The sequence below is a fragment of the Acomys minous genome (assembly GCF_964271855.1).
Source record: "Acomys minous genome assembly, chromosome: 15".
NCBI classification, from domain to species: domain Eukaryota; kingdom Metazoa; phylum Chordata; class Mammalia; order Rodentia; family Muridae; genus Acomys; species Acomys minous.
This window is the reverse complement of record NC_140497.1, coordinates 95589759-95615792: the sequence shown is the minus strand read 5'-3', so window position 1 is coordinate 95615792 and position 26034 is coordinate 95589759. Positions and strand designations below refer to the sequence as shown.

At 46.5% G+C, this 26034-nt stretch overlaps 1 protein-coding gene across 14 annotated transcripts in view; it reads left to right on the top strand.

The window, feature by feature from the left end:
• The window catches only part of ZNF644 (zinc finger protein 644), an 88853-nt gene that overhangs the window by 16120 nt on the left and 46699 nt on the right, over positions 1 to 26034 (top strand). For 10 of the 14 annotated variants that reach the window (XM_084759799.1, XM_084759803.1, XM_084759796.1 and 7 more), the window contains exon 2: positions 24702 to 24762. The exons of the other annotated variants lie outside the window; for them this stretch is intronic. In XM_084759799.1, the coding sequence (XP_084615925.1) occupies positions 24719 to 24762 (44 nt within the window). In that variant the 5' untranslated portion in view covers positions 24702 to 24718. The remainder of the gene's footprint in view (positions 1 to 24701; positions 24763 to 26034) is intronic. 14 annotated transcript variants of the gene reach the window in all.

The following is a 26034-nucleotide window of genomic DNA, read 5'->3' as shown; positions in this document are numbered from 1 at the left end:
GATAAAATTTATTTTGTTTTCAGAAACATCTTGTTTCTGTGATTGCATGCACACTTTCTTTTGTGTCTATTAAGCTTTTTGAAATTTCTTATTTAAAAAATCTGCAAAAATACTTTTCACTGCAGTATGTGATATGCTCCATTTTCTATTGAAACTGAAGTTTGTCGCATTTTGGATTGTCCATGAGCCTGACAGCAGGCAGGGAGACCCACAGAGAAATCAGGGAAGGAGCCAGGCAGACTAAATGTACATTTGTGAACACTGTAGAGTTGAAAATTACAATTATCAGTAAAAGCAATATGGCTTGTAGGTGACATCTCCCTGCCACATGTTTCTGAACCTGGCGTGGTAGGTTGTTATATACAATAGGTTTAAAAGTTTTGTTTACATCAAGTGGAATTGTCAGTCTGTGCTCATACTTTAAAAAAAAAAAATCCAAGCAAGGTGGAAAGCCAGACTAAAAAAATGTTCTCTAGGGTAAATCCCTGAACTGTTTGTTAAAAACCTAAAATAATGCTGGGCGGTAGTGGCGCACGCCTTTAGTCCCAGCACTCGGGAGGCAGAGGCAGGCGGATCGTTGTGAGTTCGAGGCCAGCCTGCTCTACAAAGTGAGTCCAGGACAGCCAAGGCTACACAGAGAAACCCTGTCTCGAAACCAAAAAAACAACCCAAAAACCCTGAACTAATTAACAAAACCAGAAAACACATCCATGCTAAAGTTGCCCTGCCCTTGCTTTGCCTGGCTGGCATGTACAGTTTAGTGTCTCTTGGGAATGCTCCTACGACTTGGAGGCCACTTAAGTATATAGTGGGCTGGCATAAAATCGGATGAATGATGCAAGTGGGTTATTTAGTGAAGCTGCTTTGTAAAATAATGTTTTACCTAAATTTGAAGACATGCTATGAATAGATAAACTGGTGGAAAAGCAGAGCCGCTATTACCAGGGAGAAATGGCTGTTGGGAGAGCATCCTTGTGGGAGAGAGCTGGAGGATGCAGGTGCTCAGTGTTAAAGCAACAGTAACGCAAATAAGCGTGGTGACATCATAGCCTGAGCTTGAGGGGTGGGAAGTTTGCCTTGGAAATTTGAAGTGAAAGCTTTTACTGATCTTTGGCCAGAATTCCATGAGGAAGTGGGAAGAACTGCAGCTGGAGTTTGCTTGGGGAAGTGACTGAAAGGAAGGGTCAGGTGGAGCTAAGTACTGGTGGGGAGGAAGTGCCAAGCGGAGCGGAAGTGATGCTGCTGTTCTGAGACAGGTGTTCAGAGTGTTGCCCTCAGACCTAACTGTCAAGCTTAGATGAAGCCGACCTGCACTTAGGGGTCTCCTTGTCTCTGCTCCAAGGGCACAGTGAGCAGAAGATGGACTTTGTTAAGGGGAAAAAAAAGATACTGTGAAGTATGAAATGCTGGCGCTCAAAAGCGGAAGCACTGGGTGCTAGAGGGACAGCTCAGCGGGCAGCACACGCGTGTGAGAGCGTGAGTTTGATAAACGCTGAGGACAGGTTCGTGTGTCTGTGACCTCAGGTTACTCCTCGTGGGGCGGAGTGGGATGAGGGGAGGAAGGCTGAGGGGGGGGATCTGTGGCCCCCCCTCAGGTCAGTGTGGCTGAGGTGACACGCTCTGGGACGTCATATCAAAGTGCAGCAGGGCTACTGTCTTCTGCTATTCAACAGTTTAGTCAGTGATAAAGTTTACATTTGAGTTATAAATCTTTAGATACATACCTCTTTTTCCATAAAAGACTCTAACTTGAGTTTTGGTTAAGTTTGGTGTAAGAATACTTGAGACCAGCCTGGTCCACAAAGTAAGTTCTGGGACAGGGCTACAGAGAAACCTTTCTCTCCGGGTGTGGTGGCGCACGCCTTTAATCCCAGCACTGGGGAGGCAGGGGCAGGCGGATCGCTGTGAGTTCCAGGCCAGTTTGGTCTACAAAGCGAGTCCAGGACAGCCAAGGCTACACAGAGAGACCCTGTCTCAAAAAAAAAAAAAAAAAAAGGCAAAACAATCCCCCCCCCTCCTGAAAAAAGAGACCTTTCTCAAAAAACCAGCCAACCAACTAAACAAAAGCACATTAAAATCCAAGAAAGTTATACTGTCATGGTTGGATTTTGAATGAAATAGTTGAGTTCAATGGAATGTGATGTTGCATCCTAATTAAAATAGTACATGTTAGTCATTGTCTAAGAGATAGTTGATAGAAGAGCTGATATAAAAACCAGCAATAATTAAAGTTAATGATCCGGGCTATCAGCTTCTCTGTTGTTAAGTAGGCGCTTGCTTTGGAGACTTTAGCCCTGGGAGGGGGACGCTGTCCTCTCACTGGAGATGGAAGGAAAGCAGGCTGTGCTGGGCCGCCAGGTGCCCTGCCTCTGAGCTGCGCCTTGTGCTCAGCGTTAGCGGAAGTGCTGGGAGACTTAATTCCCTGCCTTGTACACATTTTACAGTCTAATTGATCTTTACAGTATTTCTTTTCTTTGTGGTGTTTTGAGACAGTTTTTGTTTTGTTTTTTCCTGTGTAGCTCTGGCTGTCCTGGCTTTGCAGACCATGGTAGTATACACAGAGATCCTCCTGCCTCTGCCTGCGGAGTGTGGGGTTAAAGGCGAGTTCCACCATGCCTGGCCTTTCCTAGGATTTCTAAGAGCAGCTTAGTTGAGTGTATGTTACGTTTTATAATGTCTAGAAGCGTATGTGTAGATGATCATTCTTGAAATAGAATTAGGAAAACCATGAAAATTACAGCAATAATAAAATTTAAATTTTTTTTGCTTTCAAAAAACAGTAACATTTCAGATTAAATGGAGTCTTACAGTTTTAAGGTAGTAATGTGTTAGTTTTGAAATAAATGTACATTTTTACCATAATAACAGGATTAGCTTATAGAAACATAGTAATAGCTTTTAGAAACATGGGTAAATTGTTAAATTTGGCTATTTTCCCCCAAACCAGCTGTCAAGTGGGAGCTGGAGGTTTCGTCTGTATTTCTCAGACCCGGAGCCTATGTAGAAGGGATGAGTGACAAGGAGGGACACCAGAGAGCGACTCTGGGTTGTGTGGGCACAGGAAGCAAAGCTTTGCTGCCGCCCCACTCTCCTCGCATGTGGTTCCTGAGCTGTGGGGTAGGGTCCCTGTGCGCTCACTCTGCCCGTGGACACCTGTGAGTTGAACAGTAATGACAAACAGCTACATGCGGGAGCAGAGGCCACCAGGACACTGAGCTGATTGCGGACACTCCCCATCTCAGAAGTCCTGGCTACTGAGGTGAACGTCTCATGTAGCGGTGCTCTCAGCTGTGGTAGAGGTGGCCGTGTGGGTGGGCGGTCTGTCTGCTGTCCCCTGGGTGGCTGTGTGGGTGGGCGGTCTGTCTGCTGTCCCCTGGGTGGCTGTGTGGGTGGGCGGTCTGTCTGCTGTCCCCTGGGTGGCCGTGTGGGTGGGCGGTCTGTCTGCTGTCCCCTGGGTGGCCGTGTGGGTGGGCGGTCTGTCTGCTGTCCCCTGGGTGGCCGTGTGGGTGGGCGGTCTGTCTGCTGTCCCCTGGGTGGCCGTGTGGGTGGGCGGTCTGTCTGCTGTCCCCTGGGTGGCCGTGTGGGTGGGCGGTCTGTCTGCTGTCCCCTGGGTGGCCGTGTGGGTGGGCGGTCTGTCTGCTGTCCCCTGGGTGGCCGTGTGGGTGGGCGGTCTGTCTGCTGTCCCCTGGGTGGCCGTGTGGGTGGGCGGTCTGTCTGCTGTCCCCTGGGTGGCCGTGTGGGTGGGCGGTCTGTCTGCTGTCCCCTGGGTGGCCGTGTGGGTGGGCGGTCTGTCTGCTGTCCCCTGGGTGGCCGTGTGGGTGGGCGGTCTGTCTGCTGTCCCCTGGGTGGCCGTGTGGGTGGGCGGTCTGTCTGCTGTCCCCTGGGTGGCCGTGTGGGTGGGCGGTCTGTCTGCTGTCCCCTGGGTGGCCGTGTGGGTGGGCGGTCTGTCTGCTGTCCCCTGGGTGGCCGTGTGGGTGGGCGGTCTGTCTGCTGTCCCCTGGGTGGCCGTGTGGGTGGGCGGTCTGTCTGCTGTCCCCTGGGTGGCCGTGTGGGTGGGCGGTCTGTCTGCTGTCCCCTGGGTGGCCGTGTGGGTGGGCGGTCTGTCTGCTGTCCCCTGGGTGGCCGTGTGGGTGGGCGGTCTGTCTGCTGTCCCCTGGGTGGCCGTGTGGGTGGGCGGTCTGTCTGCTGTCCCCTGGGTGGCCGTGTGGGTGGGCGGTCTGTCTGCTGTCCCCTGGGTGGCCGTGTGGGTGGGCGGTCTGTCTGCTGTCCCCTGGGTGGCCGTGTGGGTGGGCGGTCTGTCTGCTGTCCCCTGGGTGGCCGTGTGGGTGGGCGGTCTGTCTGCTGTCCCCTGGGTGGCTGTGTGGGTGGGCGGTCTGTCTGCTGCCCCCTGGGTGGCCGTGTGGGTGGGCGGTCTGTCTGCTGTCCCCTGGGTGGCTGTGTGGGTAGGCGTGGGTGGGCGGTCTGTCTGCTGTCCCCTGGGTGGCTGTGTGGGTGGGCGGTCTGTCTGCTGTCCCCTGCGTGGCTGTGTGGGTGGGCGGTCTGTCTGCTGTCCCCTGGGTGGCCGTGTGGGTGGGCGGTCTGTCTGCTGTCCCCTGCGTGGCTGTGTGGGTGGGCGGTCTGTCTGCTGTCCCCTGGGTGGCTGTGTGGGTGGGCGGTCTGTCTGCTGTCCCCTGGGTGGCTGTGTGGGTGGGCGGTCTGTCTGCTGCCCCCTGGGTGGCTGTGTGGGTGGGCGGTCTGTCTGCTGTCCCCTGGGTGGCTGTGTGGGTGGGCGGTCTGTCTGCTGTCCCCTGGGTGGCCGTGTGGGTGGGCGGTCTGTCTGCTGTCCCCTGCGTGGCTGTGTGGGTGGGCGGTCTGTCTGCTGTCCCCTGGGTGGCTGTGTGGGTGGGCGGTCTGTCTGCTGTCCCCTGGGTGGCTGTGTGGGTGGGCGGTCTGTCTGCTGCCCCCTGGGTGGCTGTGTGGGTGGGCGGTCTGTCTGCTGTCCCCTGGGTGGCTGTGTGGGTGGGCGGTCTGTCTGCTGTCCCCTGGGTGGCTGTGTGGGTAGGCGGTCTGTCTGCTGTCCCCTGGGTGGCTGTGTGGGTGGGCGGTCTGTCTGCTGTCCCCTGGGTGGCCGTGTGGGTAGGCGGTCTGTCTGCTGTCCCCTGGGTGGCTGTGTGGGTGGGCGGTCTGTCTGCTGTCCCCTGGGTGGCTGTGTGGGTGGGCGGTCTGTCTGCTGTCCCCTGGGTGGCTGTGTGGGTGGGCGGTCTGTCTGCTGTCCCCTGGGTGGCTGTGTGGGTGGGCGGTCTGTCTGCTGTCCCCTGGGTGGCCGTGTGGGTAGGCGGTCTGTCTGCTGTCCCCTGGGTGGCCGTGTGGGTGGGCGGTCTGTCTGCTGTCCCCTGGGTGGCCGTGTGGGTGGGCGGTCTGTCTGCTGTCCCCTGGGTGGCCGTGTGGGTGGGCGGTCTGTCTGCTGTCCCCTGGGTGGCTGTGTGGGTGGGCGGTCTGTCTGCTGTCCCCTGGGTGGCCGTGTGGGTGGGCGGTCTGTCTGCTGTCCCCTGGGTGGCCGTGTGGGTGGGCGGTCTGTCTGCTGTCCCCTGGGTGGCTGTGTGGGTGGGCGGTCTGTCTGCTGTCCCCTGGGTGGCCGTGTGGGTGGGCGGTCTGTCTGCTGTCCCCTGGGTGGCCGTGTGGGTGGGCGGTCTGTCTGCTGCCCCCTGGCTGTCTTGTCTTCCAGGCCTCATTCACCAGTTTTCCTTTCACTATTACCTGAGACTTAATCAGAATTGATTTCTGCTCCTTAGTCATTAAAAATGTGCTGTTTGTTTTTGTTTGTTTGTTTGTTTCAAGACAGGATCTCACTCTGTATAAACTAGCCTGGCCTGGCTGCAAACTCAAGTAGATTCACCTGCCTCCTGAGCTGGAATTAAAGGCTTGTGTCACTCTGCCTGGCCTTGCTGTGTTTTTTTAAACAAATGATAAAAACAAAAAATGGTAAAAAACAAAAACAAAACCTAAAACATTAAAGCAAACAAATCACACTTCTATGCTAAAATGATTGAGTGGAAAAGGAATTGTTTCATTAAAAAGTTTAGTGTATAAGTCCCAGTATTAGGCTTAACTTTGAGGGGCTGGAGAGATGGCTCAGAGGTTAAGAGCACTGCCTGCTCTTCCAGAGGTCCTGAGTTCAATTCCCAGCAACCACATGGTGGCTCACAACCATCTATAATGAGATCTGGTGCCCTCTTCTGGAGTGCAGGTGTACATGCAGGCTGAACACTGTATGTAATAAATAAATAAATCTTTAAAAAAAATAGCTTTGAGACATATGCAATAGCCTTTCTCAAAATAGTTGATAACCCTAGTTTTGCATTTTAATTCACCTTTTAGAATTTTTAAAAAAAGATTTATTTATTTATTATTATTATTATACAGTGCTCTGCCTCCATGTACACCTGCACACGAGAAGAGGGCACCAGATCTCATGACAGATGGTTGTGAGCCACCATCCGTTGCTGGGAATTGAACTCAGGACCTTTAGGAAGAGCAGGTGGCGCTTCTAACCTCTGAGCTATCTCTCCAGCCCACCTTTTAGAATTTTATATATCAAATAAACCATAACTAAAGACTAGACCGTTTTATTTAATAAACTTCCTAACGTTTCCAGGAGAGTACATATTTTCTCAAATTCCTGCAATTCTTTGTTTTATTAAAATTAGATGTTTTTAAAAGTTGTTTATTGGGGTAAAGAAAGTTGTACATTGGAGGCTGGAGTGATGACCCATGGGTTGTGAGCACTTGTGCTCCTGCATATAAATCTTTTAAAGAAGGTCTTGTGTTAGCCTCAAAGAGGGTTTAATTTTTTTTTTCTGAGACAAGGTTTCTCTGTGTAGCCTTAGCTGTCTTGAACTAGCTGTATAGACCAGACTGGCATCTAATTCACAGGGATCCGCCTGCTTCTGCCTCCCTGAGTGCTGGGATCACAGGCGTGCGCTACCACTCCCAACTGAGGGGTTAAATTTTTATACAAGAGAAAAAATCTATAGGTCATGTTGTTTTACTCTAATACAGTAACTAGAGTAACTACTGAGACATGCCTCTTTGCCTTGCTCGAACTTGAAATGTAAGATTAGCCTTTATTTGAGCATGGTAGATTAAAGAGCCATTTATTATCAACTTCCCCCTATAATTGAAATAGAGGATGAAGAGAGTGAGACTAAAGTCAAACCTGGCAACAAGTAGTGACTTTGCAGGAAAATCTGCTAACACTCAGTGAAGGGCCTACAATTGGTCGTGAATCGGTGGCTTCTGCGTTTGGTAAGAATCTGTAAATCATGGCATTTCTTAGCTTCACATTTCTTTTCTTAACGCTGAGCTGGGAGATCTGGGTAGACAAGAACAAGTAGGCTGCGGGGTTGTGGACCTAAACTTCCAGGTGCAAGACTGGAAAATTGATACTTTCACAGCAAACTGACGTGAGAAAAGAAAAACAAACTCAGTTGATAACAGAAGACTCATGTAAATGACTCAACTTGATGGTAGTGACACCTACCCCTTTCTAAGCAACTTCAAAAAAAAAAAAAGATTTGTGTGTATGAGTGTTCTACTTGCATGTACAGAAGAAGGCATCAGATCCCAGTATAGATGGCTGTGAGCCACCATGTGGTTGTCCAGAATTGCACTCAGGACCTCTGGAAGAGCAGCCAGTGCTGAGCTGTCGCGCCAGCCTTCTAAGCAACTTTTTAAAAAGTACCATGCACCAAATGTTTGAGAATAAGCCCAAAATGACAGAGGAGGAAGTAGAAACACTGTAAGAAAACCATAGAGGGTTAACAATGTCTTTGGAAAACTATAAAAAGGCAGCATTTAGAAAATATGAACCACAGAAATTTAGAATATGAAATAATAGGCTGTAATGTTCAGGACACTCAATGTTTAATAGAAGAGTTGGGAGTTCAGAATGTTAATAGAAGCTTAGACGATACGGCTTTTCATAAAGGGTAAAAAGGGATATAGTGGGAAAAATAAGTTCAACACATTTGGAGGTTCAACATGGGAAAAACAATTACAGACTAAGGAAATGAGTCAAATAAGTGATCGAGCAAGAGTTGAGTTTTACATAACGAGGGTTTGAGGAAGCAGGGTGGCAGATGGCAGGCCGGCGGCGTGGAACTGCGTGTTTTCCGGTATATAAGACGACCCGAACTTTAACTTCCCCAGTTAACATAACAGAGTTTGCAGCCCGAGCCTGCGACACGGGGTGTATGTTGGAAGTCTTACAAAGCAAGTATATTCCAAACTGTTTTAACTGGAAAAGTTGAAGTCGGTGGGGGTTGTCTATACGCTGGAAAATACAGTAGTTCAAGTTCAACTTGGGTAGTATAGCAAGACAATTCTCAAAAGTACAAAGAAAGGGGCTGGGCGCAGAGGGGTCGGGTCAGGGGTAGAGCACTTGCCTGGCATGGCCAAGGCTTCGTCCCTCCCAAGGAAGACACATGGCCCTACAGAGTGTTCACATAGTGTTGAAAGCATGACCATGTTGAAGTGTTAGACACCAGAAATAAAGGGGAGGGCATTAATGCTCATAAAAAGGACTCTGAGTCGGCATTGGGAAATAACTGATGATGGGATAGTCTTTCAGAATTCTGAGGCACAGTTCTAAGTTACTCATTTTGCACTCTTGTTAAGTGTGGGGCAGGTGTAAAAGGCAAAAGCTGGCTAGAGTTTTTACTTGAGGTGCAGTGTGCCTCAGGTGACAGAGGCTGGGTTGGATGAGTTACTGGGAGGGATGAGCCCGTGCTGCGTGGGCACAGGGTGCCTGGAGTGGAGGAGGAGGGAGAGCCAGGGCTGCAGCGTTTGAAGAGGACCCAGGAGCGGGGAGGAGGATGAGGTCCACGGGAAAACAGAACCCTAGAATGCTTATAACCAGAACTTAGTTTTTTTTTTTTTTTTTTAAGTGTATGTGCACACACTTAGGTACTCCTACAGCTGGAATTAGAGATAGTTGTGAGCCACACACTACGAATGTTGGAGATTGAGCTTTGGTCTTCTGGGAGAGCAGCAAGTGTTTCCATCTCCTGAGCCTTCTCTTGAGACCCTGGAACCAGAGCTTATGCATATTTTAGAGTTTTTTTGTGTTCTGAATATTTAAGTGGAATTTACCAGTAGGCTTTAGGTTTCAGTTTTTGAGTTAGGGGTGCTTGTAGAGTGAGCTGTTGTGACTTAGGTCTGTCAGGGGTATTTGGAATTCCCTTAGGAGTTGCTTTTGTTATGCGACTAGTATTTCCTGAGAGATTAGGGAATGTTCTAGTTCTTTGAAAGTTTGAAAAGTGATGCTAATTCTTCATTTGGAGTAGATGTAGACTTCACTAGACAACTCAGCTGAGCCTTTTTCTGGTAGGTCTATTCAGATTTCTTATATCTGGCAGTGTGTGTTCTTTTTTTAAATAGGAAAGTTTTACAGTTTGCATGTCATCCTTGTATCGAGGCTATGTGACAATAAAGAGGCTTAGATCAGGTATGACTGTGAAGGAACTTGGTGGCTGAGAAAACTGAAGTGTGTGCTGTTAGAGTGAGTGTGTCAGCCAGCCTGGCAGGGTTCTGGCTTTGGCCAAGGCTTGCTCATGAGTCTGCATTTAGCAGCAGGTCAGGAAGGCAACTGGCTCTGTGGCTTCTGACTAGCTTTTCTCTTGTGATTCACGGAGTTTCTTGGCTGTACCTTCTTTGGGGTTAGGGGAGCCAGCTGAGACATCCTGCCGTATTTCAGTCAAGTGTTTCCGTGGTAGCAGCAGGATTCTGCTGTATGTCCTGTGACACTGCAAGGTCAGTTCAAGAACTGTTGCAGTTGGAGAAAAGACACCTCTTGTGGGCTTCACTGACAGCATCTTGATGGATGATTGTGTGGTACACAATACAGGCTGGGTTTTGTAGTCATATTGTTACTTTATTTCATTTGTATGTGTATGTGTATGCATGTTTTGCTTGCCTGTATGTCTGTGTATTCTGCATGCAGTACCCTTGGGGGCCACAAGAGGGCATTGGCCCCCCCTCCCAGGACTAGAGTAACAAATGGCTCTGAGTTGCCATGTAGGTGGGTGAGTGAAATAGAACCCAGGTCCTTTGGAAGAGCAGCCAGTCTTTTTTTTAACCTAATTTTTAAGACTGTAATTATATTTCTCCCTTCCTTTCCTCCCATCCAACCCTTATGTATACCCTTCCCTGTTGTAATTCGTGATTTCTTATTTCACTAATTGTTATTGCATATTATACACACATATATTCCTAAATACAATTTATTCAGTCTGTATGCTGCTGCTTGTCTGTGTGTCTCAGGGCTGACCGTTTGGCATTGGACAACCGATGGTGTGCTTTCTTCAGGCGGGTCAGCTTTCCTTCAGGAGGAAAGCTCCTGTCCAGCTTTCCTCAGTTGCCTGTCGTTCTCTTTGTAGAGTTGGGCTTTCCCCGTCCACTTTGGCATGCCTGTGCCTGTCATCCTAGGTCAGCTCACATTCTGGTGAGACTTACGGATGTAGCTTCTGATGTTACCAGTAGACAGAACCTCACAGTAAACTCCCTGATCCTCTGGCCCTTAAAGTTTTTCTGTCCCCTCTTCTGAGGTGTTCCCTAGGCCTTAGGCACAGGATGTTCGGTAGATTTGTCTGCTAGGTCCTGACTCCACAGCTCTATACTGTGGTTGTGATCTCTGTAGTGGTCTCTGTTGCAGAGTCAAGTTTCTGTGATGAGGGGCAAGGACCACACTTGCCTGTGAGAGTAAGGAGAAAGAGTTACAAATAGCTAGTGGTTATGCTGGCTTAACAAGTCAGGGACTGTAGACTCCCCTCCAGTAACTCAGTTCACTAGCACTGCAGCAGAGTAGTAACTGAGTTCACTAGCACTGCAGCAGAGTAGTAACTGAGTTCACTAGCACTGCAGCAGAGTAGTAACTGAGTTCACTAGCACTGTAGCTGAGTAACTGAGTTCACTAGCACTGCAGCAGAGTAGTAACTGAGTTCACTAGCACTGTAGCTGAGTAACTGAGTTCACTAGCACTGTGGCTGAGTAACTGAGTTCATTAGCACTGTGGCTGAGTAACTGAGTTCACTAGCACTGCAGCTGAGTAACTGAGTTCACTAGCACTGTAGCTGAGTAACTGAGTTCACTAGCACTGCAGCTGAGCAACCGAGTTCACTAGCACTGCGGCTGAGTAACCGAGTTCACTAGCACTGTGGCTGAGCAACCGAGTTCACTAGCACTGCGGCTGAGCAACCGAGTTCACTAGCACTGCGGCTGAGTAACCGAGTTCACTAGCACTGCGGCTGAGCAACCGAGTTCACTAGCACTGTGGCTGAGCAACTGAGTTCACTAGCACTGTGGCTGAGCAACTGAGTTCACTAGCACTGTAGCTGAGCAACTGAGTTCACTAGCACTGCAGCAGAGTAGTAACTGAGTTCACTAGCACTGTAGCTGAGTAACTGAGTTCACTAGCACTGTGGCTGAGTAACTGAGTTCACTAGCACTGCAGCTGAGTAACTGAGTTCACTAACACTGTAGCTGAGTAACTGAGTTTACTAGCACTGCAGCTGAGCAACCGAGTTCACTAGCACTGCAGCTGAGCAACCGAGTTCACTAGCACTGCGGCTGAGTAACCGAGTTCACTAGCACTGTGGCTGAGCAACCGAGTTCACTAGCACTGCAGCTGAGCAACCGAGTTCACTAGCACTGCGGCTGAGCAACCGAGTTCACTAGCACTGCGGCTGAGTAACCGAGTTCACTAGCACTGTGGCTGAGCAACCGAGTTCACTAGCACTGTGACTGAGCAACTGAGTTCACTAGCACTGTGGCTGAGCAACTGAGTTCACTAGCACTGTAGCTGAGCAACTGAGTTCACTAGCACTGTAGCTGAGCAACTGAGTTCACTAGCACTGCAGCAGAGTAGTAACTGAGTTCACTAGCACTGTAGCTGAGTAACTGAGTTCACTAGCACTGTGGCTGAGTAACTGAGTTCACTAGCACTGCAGCTGAGTAACTGAGTTCACTAACACTGTAGCTGAGTAACTGAGTTTACTAGCACTGCAGCTGAGCAACCGAGTTCACTAGCACTGCAGCTGAGCAACCGAGTTCACTAGCACTGCGGCTGAGTAACCGAGTTCACTAGCACTGTGGCTGAGCAACCGAGTTCACTAGCACTGCAGCTGAGCAACCGAGTTCACTAGCACTGCGGCTGAGCAACCGAGTTCACTAGCACTGCGGCTGAGTAACCGAGTTCACTAGCACTGTGGCTGAGCAACCGAGTTCACTAGCACTGTGACTGAGCAACTGAGTTCACTAGCACTGTGGCTGAGCAACTGAGTTCACTAGCACTGTAGCTGAGCAACTGAGTTCACTAGCACTGTAGCTGAGCAACTGAGTTCACTAGCACTGTAGCTGGCTAGTGCCACTACTAGGCATGTTTCCCTCTTGTTGAGTGGGTCTTAAGTTCTATTAGAGAGTTGTTGGTCATTGCCAAGATGTGCGAGCCTTTACTGTGCCCTTAGTGTTACTGTACCCTGCTGGTTGGTGACATGGTTCGTAGGCGTCGTGGCTGTTGTTATCTGCCTCCTCTGGAAGCTTGCCTGGTGCTTCCTAGTAGCATGGAGAGCTAGTCCTCAAAGGGGATGTTCTGGTCAGTTCCGGGGAACGGAGTCTCTGGGGAGGCCAGCCCAGTCTTCTTAATTGATGAGCTTTCTCTTCAGCTCCTGACTTGTGCTTTGATTCAGCTGTAAAAGTAGGTTACTTGGGGCTGGAGAGATGGCTCAGCCACGGTGAGCACTGGATGCTCTTCTAGAGGTCCCAGGTTCAAATCCCAGCACCCACAATAGCTCAAACTGTCTGCAACTCCAATTCCAGGGTACCTGACACCCTCACACAGACACACATGCAGGTAAAACACCAATAATGCTCTAAAAATAAATAAATTATTAAAAAGTAGGTTAATTTTTATTGCACTTTAACAGGAATTTTATGTTGTCCATTTAATAGCACAGATGATTACACTATGTTCATTTAATAAAATGTTAGATTTTGGAAGCATTGTTTATACACTGAAATACAATCTCTCCTAGTTGTATCACAAATTATGAGAGATAACTCATTGGCATTTCACCCTTTTGGTTGTCAATTACAGTATCCTTTTTAGTTAATTTATTACCATTTTAACTTCCTTATTTGAAATTGGAAGTTTCCTTAAATCAAAATTTGGCCTGTTGTGACTGTTTTAAGTTTGGAGAAATAACTGTCAAATCATACATTTAAAATTTAGCTTGAATAGATTTGCTAGCTTTAGACACCCATGAAGTTATCACTGTATGATGCTAAGGAGCATGCCCTTTGCTTTCAGGATAATTCTTATGTCCCGTCACAGTAATCCTTTCCTGTTGTGCTTGTCCTGTGTCCAGGAGCTCACTGATTGCATTTTGTCATTTATGGGATAGTTTGCATGTTCAGATTTTTAATAACTTTCATTATTAAGTAAAATCAGAGTTCCTTTGCATGGAGCTTTTCAAAGAGCATAGGTATTTTGAAATTGAGCCATTGACTTCACCACCACTCAGTATGATTGCTCTTACTGTGTGTAGTGTAGTGATGTCTCACTAGCTAGGGGCAAAGGATAACACGTATCTTTTCATACACTTAGTCATTCATGAGTGAAGTAACAGCTACTTCAAATCTTCTGTCTATTTTGTAATAGGGCTATTTTGTTATTGAAAGTGTACTAAGAGGCAATAAAGCACACACTTATGTTCATGGAGGGCTGATTTCTAGACCCTGCAAGTCTCTAAAATACATGGTGTTCAAGTGTCTTACCTGAAGTGATGTGTATTAGCATTAGGCACATCCTCCTCTATTGTCTGACCTGTTGGTGACTTAATACCTGGTGCCAACTGAGTGCTGAGTGCCCTCCAAGATACGTGCCCTGTAAGTCTCTGAAATTCTTCCCTTCTCTTTCTCACTCCCCCTTTTATTCTGTTTTTTAAACAGCCTGCAATTTAGTGTTACTTTCTTTTTCTCCTGAATCAGGATTCCCTTTTTACTGAGTGTTAGATAAATTACGATATTTTCTATTGTGTCTGGTGGGAATAAGTATGGTTTCTGGTTCTTTCTGAGTCGAGGGCGGTCTTCTCTTCTTTCGGGATGACTGTCAGGCTTGATAGGTTTCGTCTGACCATCTCAAGGCACCGTGCTAGCTGGTGGCTAGACACAGCTGCTCTGACTCTTCATTTCTTCCATGCTTTGCCCTGAGTTGTGTGTTTGGCCTTGCCAGAGACCACGTTCTCTGGGTCTGTGCTCTGTGCCTGAGGCTCTGTCTCCTCAGGCATTGCATAGCTGCCTCATTTGTTTCCCTTTAGGCACCCCTCAAGACTGTTGGGCTGTTATTTTGGGGGTGCGGTGGGGTGGGGGATCCCTCAGGGTTGTTCAGCAGAAGGGTGTTGCATGTATTCTGTCCCAGCTTTCTTCTTAAAGATTTACTTATTCTGTGTGTGAGTATTTTGTCTGTATGGATGTCTGTGCACTGTGTGTGTATTTGGCTCCCAAGGAGAGCAGAAGAGGGTGTTTAATTTACATGTGGTTGTGAGCCACCATGTTGGTGCTGCGAACCAAACCTGGGTCCTCTGCAAGGACAAGCGCTCTTTCTTAACTCCTGAGCCATGGCTCCAGCGCCAGGGGCGTAGAGCGAACACTATGGCAAACACGCCCTGCCTGTTCCTGGGCACAGTTCGCTGAGGTTAGTCACCGCAGGAGCAGAGCTCTTCAACTGTTCAGTACTAGAGAACTGACGTTCTGATTCTGTGTGTGTGTGTCCATTCTCCACGTGGATTTTGAGAGCCATCTTTCTGTTACTGTGGTTTTTACTAGCTGTTCCACAGGAGCAGAGTCATAGGGCATTAACGCTTCTAATTGTCATGTTTCAGTTAGCATGACGCCCCCAAGTCTCACCCGTGTTCTTATATACAACTTGTGTATGTAACTTTGAAGACTCTACATTATTTTATTATATGTAATAATATATATATATTTTTTTCTGGAGACAAGGTTTCTCTGTGTAGCTTTGTAGACCAGGCTGGCGATCCTCCTGCCTCTGCCTCCTGAGTGCTGGGGTTAAAGACGTGCACTACTACGCCTGGCTAATAATATATAATCATTATTCATTTATCCATTAATGGACCATTAAGTTGCTTCCATAGTATGAATATTGTGGATAATGTGACTATAGATATCGTTATACAAATACATGAAGTTCTGCTTTGAATTTTTTTTACCTATGTACTTGCTAATTACATGCTAATTTTATTAAAATTATAAGTATATATGACTAATTTTTTAGGCATTGCTTCTTTTTTTTATTTTTTATTTTTCGAGACAGGGTTTCTCTGTATAGCTTTGGCTATTCTGGACTAGCTTTGTAGACCAGGCTGGCCTTGAACTTACAGAGATCACTTCCCAAGCGCTGGGATCACAGGCATGCACCACCGTGCCTGGCCGGTATTGCTATTGTTGACCACAATGGCCACACCTTTTTTTTTCTTTTTTTCTTTTTTTCTTTTTCTTTTTCTTTTTTTTTTTTTTTTTTTTTTGGTTTTTCGAGACAGGGTTTCTCTGTGTAGCCTTGGCTGGCCTGGACTCACTTTGTAGACCAGGCTGGTCTCGAACTCACAGCGATCCGCCTGCCTCTGCCTCCCGAGTGCTGGGCCACACCTTTTTACATGGCTGCTTTCTGTTTCTGTTTTGTAGTAGCCATCCTACTGACCAGTAACATCTCAATATGGTTTTGATCTGTGATTCTCTGTAACAAGTGATGCTGAACATCTTTTGTGGCCTTTTTTATTTGTCTTTAGAGAATTAGTTTTTCAAATCCTTTACTCATTAAAAAAGTTAAGTCATTTGTTACTTGTTGTTGTAAATTCTCTGTGTGGTTTGTAACTCCCTGTTCTCCTGCTACCTTACTGTTGGCAGTGAGTTAGATGAAGTCCTGTCCGCCAGGGTTGACTTCTTTTGCCGTTTGGTGTTGAATCAAGGAATCGTAGCTGTGACCTGAAGCTTTTTATCTAGTGTTGTTCTCAGAGTTTCATGTTTTTACATTGTATGTTTGATTTTAATCCATTTTGAGTTAATTTTTATATGTGATGTGAATTGTCTGTCTTTGTTTTGCATGTGGATATTGGGTTTTACCAGGATCATTTTTTGAAAAAACGTTTTTCCCTGTTGTGTGGGAACCCCCAGCTCTGTGTTACACGGGCTTCTCTCTGGGCTGCTTTGCTCACTGGGTTTCATAGGTCTGTCTCTACTTCGTCCCTAGTCTGTTCATAATACTGGTCTTGGCCACGCTTTGTAATCAGAAACTTTGCAAGCTCATTGCTCTGTTCAGGGTTGCTGTGGCTCTCGGGGTCTTGGACTGCGTTCAGGTGGCAGTTTCTGTTTCTACGAAACTGTCATGAGACTTTTGGCAGGGATTGCATTGATTGTAGATTGCTTTAGGTGATTTTAACCTTATATGTTTAATCATGTCTTTAATATTAGTATTCTGATTTTCATAGTATAATTTCTTTTCTTGTTGATTCTTAAATATTTTTGATGCTGTTTTAGATGAAATTATTTTCTCAGTTTTTTATTGATCACTGTGTGTATAAATAATGGTTGTTTTTATGCGTTGATTTTGTATTCTGCTACACTCCTCACTTTGTTAATTAGTAGCAACAGGACCTTATTTTGGACTCTTTAGTCTTCATGTAGTCTCATCTCTCCACACAGAAAGCTTTCCCTTTTCTATCTGATTTTCATTATTTGCCTAATTGCACATAGGAATTTCTGGTGCTGTGTTGGATGGGAATGGTAAAAACAGGAAGTTTTGTTTCTGATCTTAAAACTCTTTAGTCTTTAACTCTTGTGTGTGTTACCTGTGGGCTTTGAATCACTGATCCATCTCTCTAGCCTTTAGTGAAAAGTCTTAATAACTGCATCTGTGGACCAAAGCACTTGACAACAACTGTAGGGAGGCAGGGTTACCATGGACAGCTGTAGGGAGGCAGGGTTACCATGGACAGCTGTAGGGAGGCAGCGTTACCATGGACAGCTGTAGGGAGGCAGGGTTACCATGGACAGCTGTAGGGAGGCAGGGTTACCATGGACAGCTGTAGGGAGGCAGGGTTACCATGGACAGCTGTAGGGAGGCAGGGTTACCATGGACAGCTGTAGGGAGGCAGGGTTACCATGGACAGCTGTAGGGAGGCAGGGTTACCATGGACAGCTGTAGGGAGGCAGGGTTACCATGCACAGCTGTAGGGAGGCAGGGTTACCATGGACAGCTGTAGGGAGGCAGGGTTACCATGGACAGCTGTAGGGAGGCAGGGTTACCATGGACAGCTGTAGGGAGGCAGGGTTACCATGGACAGCTGTAGGGAGGCAGGGTTACCATGGACAGCTGTAGGGAGGCAGCGTTACCATGGACAGCTGTAGGGAGGCAGGGTTACCATGGACAGCTGTAGGGAGGCAGGGTTACCATGGACAGCTGTAGGGAGGCAGGGTTACCATGGACAGCTGTAGGGAGGCAGCGTTACCATGGACAGCTGTAGGGAGGCAGGGTTACCATGGACAGCTGTAGGGAGGCAGGGTTACCATGGACAGCTGTAGGGAGGCAGGGTTACCATGGACAGCTGTAGGGAGGCAGGGTTACCATGGACAGCTGTAGGGAGGCAGGGTTACCATGGACAGCTGTAGGGGGAGGCAGCGTTCCCATGGACAGCTGTAGGGGGAGGCAGCGTTCCCATGGACAGCTGTAGGGGGAGGCAGCATTCCCATGGACAGCTGTAGGGGGAGGCAGGGTTACCATGGACAGCTGTAGGGAGGCAGGGTTACCATGCACAGCTGTAGGGAGGCAGCGTTACCATGGCGCAGGATTTTAGAGGGTTTTTAAGTGTAGGCTCGGTCCATGGAGGTGCAGTTTGTTGCAGGAACTAGGGACCTATAAGTTTTCAAAGGCCCGCCCACCCCTCCTGAGCTGTTTCTGACAGGTAGGCTCCACACAATAAGGGCTCCACAGCCTTTAAAGTCTGTCACTAGATGGGGACCAAGGCTCAGCACCAGCACCTGGGACACACTTCACACCAAGCCACAACAGCATCCAATCTTCTTTTAATAGTTATGGATTAACTATTTTACTTTTTTTGTGATCCAAGTTTTGTTGTGTGTATGTGTGTGTGTGTGTATGATTTATTTTTAACTATGCATATATACTGTGTCTATGCATGGGTATGTGATTTTGTGATTATAGGTGCCTATACAGTCCAGAAGAGGGCGTTGTACCCCCTAGAGCTGGAGTTGGAGGTTGTGAGTCACCCTGACTGGGTGCCAGGAATTGAACTTGGGTCCTGTGGCAAAGCAGCAAGTTCTGTTAATTTCACGCTGTCGTCCCAAGTAGTTCTGTTTTTGTGTGTGTTCACTTCTGGGTTCCGGCCTGCTGGTCACTGCGGCTCCTAACAGTCTTCGATGGTCTCCCAGCACTAGTTTCTTCCCAGCGCCCTCTTTTATTTCTGTTTCTAGTGGAATCTTTTCTTGGTTCTCAGTTTTACGGATTTGTTTTTCATTTATTTATGTCATAATATTTTTGATGTCCTTCTTTCTAACTTGTTTGAGCTTTAGTTCTTTTTCTAGTTTTTTGAGGCTTAATTTCTAAATTTCCCAGTGATGTCTATTTTGATGCACTGATTGATTAAGAGTGAGGTTTTCGTTCAATGGTACAGCAAATGCCTGTAAATTCTATGACTTGAGGTAGCCTGGGCTACATACATATCTCGGTCTTGTCTCAGATGTACCTTCATAGAATACTACAACGCACTGCTTACTTTCCACAGATGGATACATTTGCTGCTTCCCTTTGGCTGTTGGCTTTAGTGTCATCATATTAAAGTCAGACAGATGCTTTTGTTCTTAGTTCTTGACACTTGTTTTGTAGCTTATGTGTATCTGAGCATCTGAATACTTTCCTGAAATACCATTTTCTAAAATACATTTGTTTCTTCAGCATATTTTCCCTTTTCAGATCAGATGTTATTATGGCACTTTTGTTATAATTACTGAACCAATATTGTCGCATACTATTAACTAAAGACCTTTCTCGCCCCTCCCCTGTTCTTCAGGACTTTTTTTTTTTCTCTCTCCTATTACTCCTTTTTCCGTTCAGTGTAGCACCTGACATTTGGTGGTCATGTTTCCGTTAACTCCTCGTGGCATGTTTGTAATGACCTTAACACTTTTGAGAAGTATTGGTTAGCTACTTTAGAAGATCTGTTGGAATTTATTTTTCTATTGATTAAACTATAATGTGGGGTATTAGGAAGATGTATTTGACGGTTTTGAGTCCTTTCTCAAACCCTGCTGAGTGGGGTAAGTAGCCATGTTGCCCGCTCTTGCTGGCCTCTCGGCTGTATCCTTTCCCTAGTGCTGCAGTAGGGGTCTTCTGTTTCCGGTCAGGTGTAACCGTGAAAGTGCCGCCATCAGACTCCTCACACGGTCCTTTCAGAACAGTAGGAGCAGGTCAAGGTAACTGGTGTTGGTTTTGGCAAGGGATGCTTATGGACAGCAGCGGCAGTGTGGTTTGACAGAGACTTTATGGAGAACAGAATTATCACTACAGCCAGCAGCCCCACTTCTGCATGTGTTTCCACAGGAGTTGAAATAAATATGCAGAGAGCTCTCTGTGCTCCCAAGCGTCTTGTAGTGCTGATTAGAGTAGTTGGATGTATGGATGAAAGCCAGTTGCTCATCAGCATACAGCTGAGTAGGCAAGGAAATGTGTCCATACAGGATGGACTAGTGCTCAGTGAGCCGTGCCACCTGAGACAGTGGACGCATGTGCAGGACTCCATGCTAAGTGAAATGAGCCCCCGAGAAGACAGCACCACGTGACCTCAGCGTATGAGGAGCCTCAGGAAGCTCACTCGGAGTAGAATAGGCTATTCTGTGGACTGGGTGTAGGTGGGGCGGGAAAACACTGAATGTCGATTAAAGAGCATGAAACCATGTTAGCATGGGGGGGGGAGGGAGAGGGAGAGGGGGAGAGAAGGGGGGAGAGGGAGAGAGAGACAGAGAGAGAGGGAGGGGGGAGAGGGGGAGAGAAGGGGGGGAGAGAGACAGAGGGAGACAGAGAGCGTTACACTGATGGGGGAATGAGAGTAGTGCCGTGTGTATTTTAGAATTTCTAAGAGTAGATTAACCATTTCACCACTAAACCTAAGCCTGTGGTGATTTATTAGTATAATTTAACCACCTGACAGTGTAAACCTAGTCAAAACATGACATTTATTCTATCAGCTATAGGTATGATTTCTGTTTGTTTTGTTTAGTTTTTGTTTTTTTCCAAGACAGAGTTTCTCTGCATAGCCTTGGCTGTCCTGAACTCACTCTGTAGACCAGGCTGGCCTCAGACTCAAGAGATTTCCCTCCCTCTGCCTCTCAAGGGCTAGGATAAAAGGTGTGTGCCACCACTGCCTGGCAGTAATATGTACAACTATTATTTGTTAACTAAAATAAGTTTAAAAGCATAATGTTTCTAAAATGCTGTGATTCTAAAATGGTGTGATTTTGGGTGAACAGATGCATTTGGAAAGGTTTTTGTTTGTTTTTTCCTGATGTAAAAAAAAATTATTTATTCATTATTATGTGTATAGTGCTTTGCCTACAGGTACACCTATAGGCCAGAAGAGGGCATCAGATCACATTAGAGATGGTTGTGAGCCACTATGTGGTTGCTGGAATTGAACTCAGGACCTCTGGCAGAGCAGACAGCACTCTTAACCACTGAACCAGCTCTCTAGCCCATCTCTTGATTTTGAACAGAACAAGATAAAACAATAGCAGGAGTTACTTCATTTGTATTGAGACCTTTTACTTTTTTTTATTGTGGTACATGTATATGACAAAATTTAATACCAGGCGTAGTGGTATACGCCTTTAATCCCAGCACTTGGGAGGCAGAGGCAGGTGGATCACTGTGAATTCCAGGCCAGCCTGGTCTACAAAGCGAGTCTAGGACAGCCAAGGCTACACAGAGAAACCCTGTCTCAAAAGACAAACAAACAAACAACAACAACAACAACAAAAGATTTTAACGTATAGTTAAGCAAATTTACCATATTGTATGACCATATGTATCCTTTTATGTTATCAATCTGTTTCGACTGCCATGATGAAATGCCCACCCACAGTGATGGAAGCTGGAAGATGACAATCAGTGTATGGGCGTTTCCCTACTGAGCCTTTTCCCTCTTGTGCACGGTGGGGTCTCTACTTGTAAGGACACTCATCGTCCTAGTTACGGACTCGTCCTCAGGGCCCTCGCTCATTATTTGCCTCCTGAAATTCTCTTCCCCACACACTGGGGTCAGGGCTCCCTCATAGGACATTTGGAGGGAAGAATAGATGGCCAGTTGTGGAGGCTGAGTCTGCATTACAGCTTTTTCAGGAGGCTGGGGGCCAAGATGGCGGGGTCCAGGCCTGGCTGAGCTCAACATGAGTCTATCGCCAGCCTGAGGAACTCTGGAGATTCTTGTCTGAAAAGCTGGGGGTGGGCAGGAGGGAGTAGGACCAACAGAAAACCCAAACCAGCTGGGAATGTAGCTCAGAGTACTTGCTCTATCAGTGAAGTTGTAGGTTCTGTGTGTGTGTGTGTGTGTGTGTGTTCACTGCCTAGTTGTTGCAGAGGCAAAAGAGGTCTGCAGTCTTTGTCAGAGGTCTACTTTGGGACAGTGTTTTTGGTGACTCTTCTCAGTGTCCATCTCTGGCCATACTCCCAGCTGTCAAGGCCAGCATTGTCAAATCTCTGTGCCACGCACTTCCCTATCGTCTGTCCGTCCGTCCGTCCTTCCTTCCTTCCTTCCTTCCTTCCTTCCTTCCTACCTACCTACCTACCTACCTACCTACCTACACAGGCATGTGTACTTTCACTTAGGGCTCAGAGAGTCCATCAGCCGCCTCCCCCACCCCAAACGGAGTGGTTTTCAAACTACACCACAGCATATGGAAGTCATTCCCATGACCCTGTGCGTCTGGAACTAGACATGTGTTGCTATCTCTGCCATACATCTTCAAATCTACATGCTCAAGTCACAACAGGAAGTGCGGCTTACTATGGGATGCCATAAGGTAGATGGCAGTGCCTTAGCTGTGTGTGTTGTCAGGTACTTCTGTGGAGCTATGCGCTAGCCTCCATGTGGAGACTTATGTGGACTTTGAATACTATTACGTTTTGTTTGTGACAGGTCATGGTGTGCAGTTCTACAGAGTGTTCTTATGTAGACGTTGCAGGAAAGCACAAGTGGTTTCTTTTTTCCCCCAGTGTGGTTTCCAGAACAGCATCACCTCAGAAAATACACCCCTTCTCAGAAGGACTCTCAGTATAGACCCTACAAAAGTAGGAAGGACAGTGGCTGAGCTGCATAGTCTATGCAGGACATCTCCAGGTGGTCCCTGGGTGCAGAGTCAGACCCACTTTTCTAAAGTACTGGCATCATTTGTGCCCAGACTGTGTGTGTTGGCTTCTCCAGTCTTTCCTGCTGAATACTAACACCAGGTTAGGATTTCTGGTTCACAAACTTTCTGTAGGGATAGGACCCCTTAGTGCCTAAACCCTGGTCCTCCACGACTCGACTGACTCAACAGAAGATGGCGCTGGGCTCATTATTGACAGCTGTCACTGTGAATAGATGTGGTTAGTGTTGATGTATCCAGAAATGCAAGTAAAGTTTTTCTTATTTCTTGGAAATGTGAACTAAGCTCATTAGCCTGACTTTTACTTGGTTGTTTTATATCTAATACATCTTGGGATTCCAAAATTCGAATCTCTTACTCAGCCTGCATTGCTACAGTTGTAAGACTGTGCCCGTCAGGCATGATGGTGCACGCCTTTAGTCCCAGCACTTGGGATGAAGAGGCAAGTGGATCTCTGTGAGTTTAAGGTCAGCCTGATCTACAGATGAGTTTTACGACAGCCAGGGCTACATAGAGAGACCCTGTTTTGGAAAACCAAACCAATCTAAAACCTAATAAAAACAAAACAAAACAAAAAACTGCCAGCCAGTTGAGGTACTAAACTGAAGGGAGTTTATGTCTCCAGTTTGTTCACACTGTAGGTCAGAAAACATACACGCAGACGGAAGCCATTCACTGCTTTAAAATCATACAGACTTCACAGTTCAGTGGAATAATTGATACAGCCCTGTTTGATACAGCTGCCAAATAAAAAGGCATTGGCAGAGTTGAGAGGAAGGCAGGTGGAGGCAGAGTTGGAGAGGAAGGCAGGTGGAGGCAGAGAGTCAGCATGTGGAAAAGCCTGACAGCTGAGAGCTGGGGTTCTATCCTGGGAACTGGAGACGTTTAGGATGGGCTATGCATGGACCAATTGGGAATGGGGTATGTGTTTAGGATAACCAGTGTAAAATGATGATTCAGTTCTGGGAAGGGCAGAATTAGAAGCTGGTAAGTCTGAAAATGGACAGAATAATCTTGGTTAAGAATTGGAGTAAGTGTGGTGGTGCCCCCCTCGCCATTGAGAATATTAAATTTAAAATAGTATTAGGTAGAGAGAGGAGATCATAGAATTTTGGGTAAGACAATACTCAGTTTTCAGAATTGGTGGAAACAGATTTGGTAAACCCATTTTTAGTGGATTATTAAGAGTAAAAGTGTTACCTGTTAAGTTGAGGAAGCATACTGGTTGGTGCTTGTATACTTAGTTGCTGTGAGCTGTTATTGTTGTTACTGATTATACTATTAATGTATCCGTCGTTTTGGTATGGGCACAATATTAGATAAACACTGACCTGCTCTGGAAATATGTTTATTAATAAATACTCAGCTCTCCTCATATCTGGGTTCTGCATCCATAAATTTAGCAAACCCTGTCCTAGAACTATTTGGAGGAAAATGTGTTTGTACCAAGCATGTGCACCCTTGTCCTTTTATCACTGTCCATCTCTATAAAATGTTGAATTGGCGTCCACAGCACTGACATTGTATCAGTTTTGGAAGAGCTGTAGCAGTGAGTTTTACAGCACAGGAAGAGCGCACACAGGTTGCACCCAAATACTATGCTGTTTTATAAAGGGATCTGACCGTATGCAGATTTTAATATCCTTGTAGGAGTTTAGAACTAATTGCCCATAGTCTGAGGACTAGTACTACCCTTGTTATGTTATTAAAATTGATGAGTCTGAGGACAAGTCTTATTCTAGTTATGTTGTTAAAATAGATGAAAGTAAGTTACATAGAAATTTTTTAAGAACTTCAAGTTATGTTTCTCTTAATGTTTTTATAGCATGAATATACATGTATGTATGTGTACGGTGCCCACAGAGGTCAGAAGAGGGCACCAGAGGTGCTGGAGTTACAGTTATTGCTACCTTATGGGTGCTGGGAACTGAACCTTGGTCCTCCTTAGAGCATCCTGTACCTGAGTCACTGAGCCATTTCTCCTGCCCCTAAACTGTTAAGTTTCTTGCAGGGATAGATTATTGCTTCCTTGAGAAGGTACTTAGGAGCTTAGTGAGACTTAAATCATCATGCTAGTTGTCGAATAATTTTAGATGTTTATGAAGAAAATAAATTTATACTTTTTAATTTCAAATAGTGTATCATAGATACAGTTTTTTCTACCTGAAATGAAATAAAAAAAACTAAACAGTGGTTTTTACATGTATTTGTTTCAGGCTTGATTTAATTTTGGATGAGATTATTCTTGCATCAAGATGTTAATAAGCCAAAATTTAGGTAAGTAGAACACTTTACTAAATGTTGCATATCAAAGTAGTAATGATAAGAAGAGTTTTTATTTTGAAACTGTGCTTACAAGTCTAGAATTAAAGAATTTCAATAAAAGTTTGCAATATGCTGTATTAACTGTTGACCAGTGAGTTCTGTTGATTTCATAATAGTAAACAAGCAGCCATAGGTAGAGTGGAGAAACAATCTTAGTTTTCTTTCTTTAGTGCTGAGTCTTCCAAGGCTCCCAGTGTCTTAGCCTTGTAACTTGTGAGAGAGGCTGGTTGGTGGTGCTTTGGCCACTGCTGCTGACCTCTCATGATGTGTTGACTGTTACTTTCTCTAGTGCAGAGAATAGAGTATCCTCCTATGAACTTTACTTTATTTCCTTATAAATCTTGTAATACATGCCTTCTTTCTGTCTAATGTTCAGAACTGGCATGTTTGCTCACATGTACACATGTGTTTTGGAGGCCAGAGGTTGACAGCAGCCTTGTCTTCCTTCGTTCCTCTGCACTTCGTTTACTGAGGAAAAGCTCTCCCTTGGCCTTGTCCAGCTAGCCTGCTTGCCTACAGGGGTCCTCCTGTCTCTGCCTTCTGGGCGCTGGGGTTGCAGGCAGGCCCCCATGCCAGCTTCTGTGTGGGTGCTGGGATCCGGGTCTTCACACGTGCACAGCAAGCACTTCCTCTACCTAGCCGTCTCCTTCCCAGTCCATGACTGACTTTTCTGATGTAGCGTTCTGACTGGCCCCCCACCCTACCCCCAGACGGGGTTTCTCTGTGTAGCCTTGGCTGTTTTGGAACTCAATCTGTAGACCAGGCTGCCCTTGAACTCACCGAGATCCGCGTGCCTCTGTCTCCTGAGTGCTGGGATTACAGGTGTGTGCTATCATGCTTGGCTAAGACTGTTGACTTTTAAAATCTTCATTTTGGTGTTTTGTGTCTGATATGTGAAAGAATGTTTTTTAAAATTGTAAGCTTTTGAAATGGTGAAAATACATTATCAATAAGTTAGCGTGGCCTCGAATATAGAGTAAAAAAGGAGAGCACATGGTGAAGTTGCGGAGTGTCTTGCTTGCACTGTCCTTGAAGGAGGGCCTGTGGGTACCTCAGTTGCTGGGCAAACATGCAATGCTTGTCAGACCTTCCCCATCGGCCTGCAGGTCTGGGGTGACAGGGGTTTGGCTTCTTTGGAATTCTGCAGCACTGAGATATTCACTTTTCTTCTTTGTCATATTATTATTAACTTTTAATGTTGGGTGAACTTTAAAGTACAGAATT